The sequence below is a fragment of the Clupea harengus genome, chromosome 23 (genome assembly GCF_900700415.2).
Source record: "Clupea harengus chromosome 23, Ch_v2.0.2, whole genome shotgun sequence".
In the NCBI taxonomy this organism is placed as follows: Eukaryota; Metazoa; Chordata; class Actinopteri; order Clupeiformes; family Clupeidae; genus Clupea; species Clupea harengus.
The window spans coordinates 22047008-22056003 of NC_045174.1; the positions used below are offsets into that span (position 1 = coordinate 22047008).

The following is an 8996-nucleotide window of genomic DNA, read 5'->3' on the forward strand; positions in this document are numbered from 1 at the left end:
CAAACTATTTGCCTTTTACCCTTACTCTGTCTCCACACTTTTAATAATTAAATATTACATTAAATATACCCACATTATGCGTTAAAACAACCCCATATGTTGACGTTGAGCCTTCTGCCGTAAACCGTTTGTGTCTGAGCATGTGCTGTGCGGGACTACCATCCGGTAGAGGACTACCATCCGGTAGCGACAGAGGACTACCCATAGACATATATAGATAGACGCCTCCTCGGCTGTTGCCTCGCGAGAAACGTGGCAGCCATATTGTGTCGGGACCACCTGGCCTGTAAACTAACGCAAGAACGGTGGAGCTGCGTTTTTTCTGGATAAAAAGCACTATAGCGTTTACATTTCTCAACCGATTTCACTGAGTCGTTTTTATATTTTATATTTTATATATAAGGGTTTATGATCGACGTGAAGTTCTCCAAAAAAGTTTTGTCTCCATGTTACTTTGAATATGGATAGTAAGGCTATAATGGCTATAGACATGTATACATGTGCATATGTCTATGGTAATCGCTACTAGATGCTACCTTTTCTTGTGCTCCCACAGCTCGTGCACTTTGAAAATACTAAGAAGAAATCTAAACTATCGAAATAGTGCTTCTTTAACTACTAATTATTGACCATTATTGAGAGAAATGGAACGAGCACATCTTTCATATGAATATTATACGAATATATAATTTGTCTCTCAATGACTGACAGAACCATAAGCATATCAGTTTAATATTTAAGATAGGAATGTAAGTAGTAGTCACCATCAGCTTTTGCTGATGCCCATTTGTGCTAACTATCAGTGGATGGCACTGTCATATGTGGTACTTGTCACTTTCCAAATTGTTTATCAATTAGAAAAAGGGACAATTGTCATCAGACTTAATTAATCCAATTAATTACTAACCCTAACCCTAGAGTGCATTCACTCAGGCTGGAAGTCTGAAAGAACAATTTACATGAGAAGCTGCCACAAAGTTGTCTCTTTTTACTTGTATTTTGGTGAACAGTGCACAGGCATTTTCATAAATATAGCTTACTGCTTTTTTTCAAACCATTCCAGTGTTCGGAGATCTCGGAGTCCTGTGCACCACCACACCACAAATCATGGTGATAACTGCCAACAGACAGCTAACACAAAAGATCAGGTTCATGTTCATCTCTTTGGCCCCTGTGAATCAGAGAGGAAGACAGTGTAAGTGTTAGGCAAGGTCCCTGTGTCCCTTCAAAGGGACAGAAACAAATTCAAGGGCTTAACAGACAGTATAACATAGTTTCAGTCAGTTAGTTTCAGTCAACCAAGTTATAATGATGTCCACAATGGGGTAATAGTGTTTGGGGTTTGATGACGAATTTCACCTCTTAACCAATAGTCTTATAGTGAGTCAGAACTAATTTATGTTCCCCTTGTTAACACAGACAGAATCACCACAATGAGATGAATTGAAGGTCTTTTATTTTGGATCTATTGAGGCTCAACTGGTAGAGCAAAGTGCTACAAACACAATGGCCATGGATTAGACACTGAAGAAGCACACATACTACTTAAAATGTACACGTAAATATATCAACTGAGCCTGTGATCATGGTATTGCTGGTGATGGAGATAACACTGTTAATGACTTCAGAATATAATAATCAAGTGCCTTGTATTAATAATTACCTGTTATGAATCATGTGCTTATGTAAGCAGGAACATGGCTTTCCTGTGTTTCTGCGTGAGTGTAACTTAGATTATTAGGTGCCACTTAGTCTGCATATGTACAAGAGCATGTTTAGACCAGAGGTGATAAGCTTCCTCCGGCCTTGTGCAAAACTGCCATCCTTTCAAGATAGGGAGCCTCGGACGTCAGAGATCCACCACGTGGTTATCCCTGCTGAACGCTAAACTTCTGTCTATATAAACCTTGTGCGATGTGTTTAATATTGCTTCACTTTCAGCCTTGTGCTGGGAGTGAGCCTGATTGCAATTGTTGTTGTCTAATAAATATAATTATATGCAACTCCGGAGTCCTGAGGTAGCTAGAGTACATTTTCACCTATCAGCTGGTCCTGTGATCTCTGAATTACCTGGGCTGTCTATATGGTGCCTGAGACGCAAGGGACCCTGGGAGACGAAATGGCCGGAGCCCTGCATGTGAACGTCCCTCTTATGGATTTGGTGCCCTGAGCTAGGATTTGTGGCAGTTTGGAACGATGCCTCCCTCTTGCTGACCTGGCTGCTCCTGCTGCAGCCCTGTGAGCACCTGCTATTGGTCATCCCAGCCTCACAGAGGATGACTGAGCAGGTGATGTATACCTGTCCACAGAGGAGATGATTTAGTCATGACAGCCTACAGAGAACAATAAGACAAAAAACATGGGCAGTAGTTTGCCTGGCAGCTCTAATCTTTACCTGGTCATGGTGCCCCATGAACTTGAACGCCTTCATTGCAAACTGGACCTTTGACCGGTTACTGTTGGCGTAGATCTGGACAGTTTCGTCTGCCTTACATCTGTGAGGGAAAAGTACAAGAGATCAAAATATATACCTCATTGGCTGCTTTTCTGCGTTCACCACCAAGTTAAATGTCCTCTCTCTGCATGACAATATTATAAAAAGTAACTTTTCTTTCATAACCTCTGGGATTATAAATGACCACAGATAATAGTCCTTTCATAACCTCTGGGATTATAAATGACCACAGATAACAGTCCTTTCATAACCTCTGGGATTATAAATGACCACAGATAACAGTACTTTCATAACCTTTGGGCTTATAAATGACCACAGCTAAAAGTCCTTCTTACCCATTCAGAATGATGGGGTAGGAAGTAGCATCGTGAGGATTATCACTTGGAGTAGCCCGACAGGATTCAGCAAATAGTTCAGTGTTGGGAACAGAAGAAATAGACTCAATCTGCATGTACATCATATCTCCAACATCAAACTCCAGGGGGTAGGATTTTGCGTCCTGCTGTGTAAATGCTTGTGACTGGAAGAACTCAAACTGGTAGGTGAACGTGCCAAAGCCCTCCTTTGTGAAGGTTAGGGAGGGCCGGTGAGCGATGTAGCTTAGCAACACGTCCCCCTGCATGGAATAGTTGCAGCAGAACTCAATGTCCACGTCGGTTTCCCTTCTTATAATGGTACTTGGGTCATCGTTGGACAAAATCCTATTCTTGAAAATGAGATATGTGCCACCATCCTTACAAAAGACAGAGAGAACACAGAAACAAACAAGTATGAGTATGTAAAAGTCAGTGAATGTTTAAGCTAGCAAGTATGTAACAGTCAGTGAGTGTGTGAGAATGCAAGTGTGTAAAAGTCAGTGAGTGTGTGAGTATGCAGGTTTGTAAAAGTCAGTGAGTATGTGAGTATGTATTTGTCACTTACCTCTATCTGAGTGCCACAGCCATCAAGGGGCACGTTGGCCAGTAGGTGAGTCCCGTTTGAGTGCAAGATGCAGTTGGGGTCACTAAGTCGCAGGTTGTCTTTGTTGAGTTGAATTTGACCAGATTCCTCCAGCACTACGTGGGATACTGTCCTCCAAGCAAAGCACCTCCATTTTGACTGCAAATGATGAAGAGACTTCATTCTAGACACTGAAGCATTCTAGGCACCTATTTCTACACAAATATCTTGGAAAATAGAGTACTTCAGACACTCACAGTAACAATTCAGGTTTAATCATTCACAGTGCTCCCCCAGTGTAGCATGTCATTCATGAGTTTCATGCCTGGTAAAATCATACATTATTTGTCATTTCAACCTTGATTGTTTACTTGTGATGATGGCGGATTCCGTGCCATTTATGTCATACACATACATACATACACACATAGATACATACAGTATATTTATTTATATAAATATAAGTGTAAACATGGAGCGCTACCAGCACCACCTTAGCAGGCATGTGACCCACTGTTGTAGTTATGTAGTAACGCAATGCCTTTCTGATTGGAAGGAATAAAGGTTTCTTGAGTAGACAGCTGAAATGAGTATTCTCACCTGCTGTAGGTGCTGGCGGTTCAGGAGTAGCTGTTAAAGGAGGTTCTAGGACAGAAATGCAGTTTAATATGAATGCACTATAACACATAATTAAATGGTGGCTTAAATTTCATTTTAATTGCATTAAACTGATATTTAGCATGTCAATTACATAGATAAATTGAACATTATGAAATCTGCATGAAAACTTTCTAATTCAATGATTGCTATTAAATCCACTCCACCTATTATTACTTAATGTTTTGGAGATGTAGTGTGTAGTAAAAACACTGATTACATTGCAATTTTGTATTATTGGAGATATTAAAATGTTTTTAAGCACACAGCTCAAAGACTACTCTCACCTGTTGTAGTTGCTGAGGATTCAAATTTTGCGGATGTTGTTGTCTTTGTCTCAAAAATTGAAGTGGCTGCAGTTTCTGTTGTATAAGATGCTATAGTTGTAGAGACTGCCTCTTTTGTTGTTGTTGGGGCCAATGTTGTGCTTGTAGGCTCTACTTTTGTAGAAGCTGCTGCAGTTGTTTTACCGACTGCTTCTGTTGTTGTGGTTGGGGCCAATGTTGTGGTTGTAGGCTTTTCTGTTGTAGTAAATGTTTTAGCGACTGCTTCTGTTGTTGTGTTAGGGGTCAATGTTGTGCTTGTAGGTTTTTCTGTTGTAGAAGTTGTTTTTGCGACTGCTTCTGTTGTCCTGGTAGGGTCCAATGTTGTGGTTGTAGGCTTTTCTGTTGTAGAAGTTGTTTTAGCGACTGCTTCTGTTGTTGTGTTAGGGGCCACTGTTGTACTTGTAGGTTTTTCTGTTGCAATAGTTGTTTCAGCGTCTGCTTCTGTTGTCGTGGTAGGGGCCAATGTTGTGCTTCTAGGCTTTTCTCTTGTAGTAGTTGTTTTAGCGACTGGTTCTGTTGTTGTGGTTGGGGCCAAAGTTGTGGTTGAAGGCTCTGCTGTTGTTATAGCTGCTGAAGTTATTTTGGTGACTGTTTCTGTTGTCAGGGTAGGGGCCAATGTTGTGCTTGTAGACTCTTCTGTTGTAGTAGTTGTTTTAGCGATTGCTTCTGTTGTCGTGGTAGGGGCCAATGTTGTGCTTGTAGGCTTTTCGATTGTAGTAGTTGTTTTAACGATTGCTTCTGTTGTTGTGGTAGGTGCTATTGTTGTGCTTGTAGGCCCTGCTGTTGTAGTAGCTGCTGGAGATGTTTTAGCAACAGCTTCTTTTGTTGTGATAGGGCCAATGTTGTGCTTGTAGGCTTTGCTGTTGTAATAGCTGCTGGAGTTGTTTTAGCGACAGCTTCATCTGCTATGATAGGGGCCAATGTTGTGCTTGTAGGCTTTGCTGTTGTAATAGCTGCTGGAGTTGTTTTAGCGACAGCTTCATTTGTTGTGATAGGGGCCAATGTTGTGGTTGTAGGATTAGCTGTTGTAGTAGCTGCTGTAGTTGTTTTAGCAACAACTTCTTTAGTCGTGTTGAGGGCCAATGTTGAGCTTGTAGGCTTTTCTGTTGTAGAAGTTGTTTTAGCGACTGCTTCAGTTGTAGTGTTTGGGGCGAATGTTGTGGTTGTAGGCTCTGCTGTTATAGAATCTGCTTTAGTTGTTTTACTAAATGCTTCTGTTGTTGTGGTTAGGGCTAATGTTGTGGTTGTAGGCTTTGCTGTTGTAGTAACTTCTGTAGTTGTTTTGGTGACTGCTTCTGGTGTTGTGGTTGGGGCCAATGTTGTGCTTGTAGGGTTTTCTCTTGTAGTACTTGTTGTAACGACTGCCAGAGCAATCGCCAGAACAGACGCCAGAACAACTAAAGCAACTACTGTTGTTGTGGTTAAGGCCAATGTTGTGGTTGTAAGCTGTGCTGTTAAAGAAGCTAATGTAGTTGTTCTGGCTACTGTTTCTGTTGTCGTGGTAGGTGCCAATGTTGTGGTTGAAGGCTCTGCTGTTATAGAAGCTACTCTAGTTGTTTCACTGACTGCTTCTCTTGTTGTGGTTTGGAACAATGTTGTGGTTGTAGGCTCTTCTGTTGTAGTAGCTGCTGTAGGTGTTTCAACGACTGCTTCTGTTGTTGTGGTTGGGGCCAATGTTGTGGTTCTAGGCTCTGCTGTTGAATTAGCTGCTGTAGTTGTTCTGGAGACTGTTTCTGCTTCTGTTGTTGTGGTTGGGGCCAATGATGTGGTTGAAGGCTCTGCTGTTGTAGTAGCTGCTGTAGTTGTTTTACCGACTGTTTCTGTTTTCGTAGTAGGGGCCAATGTTGTGCTTGTAGGCTTTTCTGTTGTAGAACTTGTTTTACTGACTGCGTCTGTTGTTGTGGTTGGGGCCAATGTTGTGGTTGAAGGCTCTGCTGTTGTAGTAGCTGCTGTAGTTTTCTTTACTGTTCTGTTGTTGTGTTTGGGCCAATGTTGTGGTTGAAGGCTCTGCTGTTGTTGTAGCTGCTGTAGTTGTTCTGGCTACTGTTTCTACTGTCATGGTAGGGGCCAATGTTGTGGTTGAAGGCTCTTCTGTTGTAGTAGCTGCTGTATTTGTTCTGGATACTGTTTCTGTTGTTGTGGTAGGGGCCAATGTTGTGCTTGAAGGCTCTTCTGTTGTAGTAGTTGTTTTACTGACTGCTTCTGTTGTTGTGGTTGGGGCCAAGGTTGTACTTGTAGGCTCTTCTGTTGTAGCAGTTGTTTTAACAACTGCCAGAACAATCGCCAGAACAGTCGCCAGACCAACTACATTATCTACTGTTGTTGTGGTTGGGGCCAATGTTGCGGTTCTGGGCTCTGCTGTTACAGAAGCTGCTGTAGTTGTTCTGGATACTGTTTCTATTGTCATGGTAGGGGCCAATGTTGTGGTTGAAGGCTCTTCTGTTGTAGCAGTTGTTTTACCGACTGCTTCTGTTGTGGTTGGGGCCAATGTTGTGGTTGAAGGCTCTGCTGTTGTAGTAGCTGCTGTAGTTGTTTTACCGACTGCTTCTGTTGTCGTGTAGGGGCCAATGTTGTGGTTGAAGGCTCTTCTGTTGTAGCAGTTGTTTTACCGACTGCTTCTGTTGTTGTGGTTGGGGCCAATGTTGTGGTTGAAGGCTCTGCTGTTGTAGTAGCTGCTGTAGTTCTTTTACCGACTGCTTCTGTTGTTGTGTTTGGGCCAATGTTGTGGTTGAAGGCTCTGCTGTTGTTGTAGCTGCTGTAGTTGTTCTGGCTACTGTTTCTATTGTCATGGTAGGGGCCAATGTTGTGGTTGTAGGCTCTTCTGTTGTAGCAGTTGTTTTACCGACTGCTTCTGTTGTTTTGGTTGGGCCAATGTTGTGGTTGAAGGCTCTGCTGTTGTAGTAGCTGCTGTAGTTGTTTTACCGACTGCTTCTGTTGTCGTGGTAGGGGCCAATGTTGTGGTTGAAGGCTCTTCTGTTGTAGCAGTTGTTTTACCGACTGCTTCTGTTGTTGTGGTTGGGGCCAATGTTGTGGTTGAAGGCTCTGCTGTTGTTGTAGCTGCTGTAGTTGTTCTGGCTACTGTTTCTATTGTCATGGTAGGGTCCAATGTTGTGGTTGAAGGCTCTTCCGTTGAAGCAGTTGCTTTACCGACTGCTTCTGTTGTTGTGGTTGGGGCCAATGTTGTGGTTGAAGGCTCTGCTGTTGTTGTAGCTGCTGTAGTTGTTCTGGCTACTGTTTCTATTGTCTTAGTAGGTGCCAATGTTGTGCTTGTAGGTTCTTCTGTTGTAGCAGTTGTTTTACTGACTGCTTCTGTTGTTGTGTTTGGGGCCAATGTTGTGGTTGTAGGCTCTTCTGTTGTAGTAGTTGTTTTAACAACTGCCAGAACAATCACCAGAACAGTCGCCAGACCAACTACATTATCTACTGTTGTTGTGGTTGGGGCCAATGTTGCGATTCTGGGCTCTTCTGTTGTAGCAGCTGCTGTAGTTGTTCTGGTGACTGTTTCTGTTGTTGTGGTAGGGGCCAATGTAGTTGTTTTAGCGAAAGCCTCTTTTGTAGTTGTTTTACCGACTGCTTCTGTTGTTTTGGTTTGGACCAATGTTGTGCTTGAAGGCTCTTCTGTTGTAGTAGTTGTTCTACTGACTGCTTCTGTTGTTTTGCTAGGGGCCAATGTTGTGGTTGAAGGCTCTTCTGTTGTAGTAGTTGATTTACTGACTGCTTCTGTTGTTTTGCTAGGGGCCAATGTTGTGGTTGAAGGCTCTTCTGTTGAAGTAGCTGCTGTAGTTGTTCTGGATACTGTTTCGGTTGTCTTAGTAGGTGCCAATGTTGTACTTGTAGGCTCTTCTGTTGTAGTAGTTGTTTTACCGACTGCTTCTGTTGTTGTGGTTTGGACCAATTTTGTGGTTGAAGGCTCTGCTGTTATAGAAACTGCTGTAGTTGTTCTACTGACTGCTTCAGTTGTTGAGGTTGGGGCCAATGTTGTGGTTCTAGGGTCTGCTGCTGTAGTAGCTTCTGCCAGAACAACCGCCAGAATAGTTGCCAGAACAACTACATTATCTACTGTTGTTGTGTTTGGGGCCAATGTTGTGGTTGTAGACTCTTCTGTTGTAGCAGTTGTTTTACCGACTGCTTCTGTTGTTGTGGTTGGGGCCAATGTTGTGGTTGAAGAGTCTGCTGTTGTAGTAGCTGCTGTAGTTGTTTTTACCGACTGCTTCTGTTGTTGTGGTAGGGGCCAATGTTGTGGTTGAAGGCTCTGCTGTTGTACTAGCAGCTGTAGCTGTGCTGGCTACTGTTTCAGTTTTTTTGGTAGGGGCCAATGTTGTGCTTTGGGCCAATGTTGTGGTTGAAGGCTCTGCTGTTGTAGTAGCTGCTGTAGTTGTTCTGGCTACTGTTTCTATTGTCATGTTAGGGGCCAATGTTGTAGTTGTAGGCTCTTCTGTTGTAGTAGTTGTTTTAGCTCCTGCGTCTGTTGTTTTGCTAGGGGCCAATGTTGTGGTTGAAGGCTCTTCTGTTGTAGTAGCTAATGTAGTTGTTCTGGATACTGTTTCGGTTGTCGTAGTAGGTGCCAATGTTGTACTTGTAGGCTCTTCTGTTGTAGTAGTTGTTTTACCGACTGCTTC

The 8996-nt window shown here is 42.8% G+C and overlaps 2 protein-coding genes across 2 annotated transcripts in view; both read right to left on the bottom strand.

Annotated features, from left to right (window-relative positions):
* Window positions 1-1049: 1049 nt before the first annotated feature.
* On the bottom strand, window positions 1050-3577 carry LOC105904404 (ZP domain-containing protein-like). The gene is made up of 5 exons (XM_031560704.1): window positions 3377-3577; window positions 2791-3188; window positions 2396-2495; window positions 2071-2299; window positions 1050-1171 (listed from the first exon to the last, which is right to left on the bottom strand). The coding sequence occupies exons 1-5, from the start codon at window positions 3575-3577 to the stop codon at window positions 1050-1052; spliced, it is 1050 nt and encodes a 349-aa protein (XP_031416564.1).
* A 1556-nt stretch (window positions 3578-5133) lies between these two features.
* LOC122128680 (mucin-5AC-like) overlaps window positions 5134-8996 on the bottom strand; it is an 11240-nt gene continuing 7377 nt past the window's right edge. Inside the window, exons 3-4 of the mRNA XM_042703183.1 lie at window positions 7381-8388; window positions 5134-5738 (exon numbers count right to left, since the gene is read on the bottom strand). Coding sequence (XP_042559117.1) covers window positions 5134-5738; window positions 7381-8388 — 1613 coding nt within the window. The remainder of the gene's footprint in view (window positions 5739-7380; window positions 8389-8996) is intronic.

Coding starts and splice junctions, on each gene's coding strand:
- LOC105904404 (XM_031560704.1), bottom strand. CDS start 3,577: ATGAAGTCTCTTCATCATTTGCAGTCAAAATGGAGGTGCTTTGCTTGG. Junction 3,189..3,376: donor GCTGTGGCACTCAGATAGAG/GTAAGTGACAAA, acceptor GTCTTTTGTAAG/GATGGTGGCACATATCTCAT. Junction 1,172..2,070: donor GCACCATATAGACAGCCCAG/GTAATTCAGAGA, acceptor TCTGATTCACAG/GGGCCAAAGAGATGAACATG.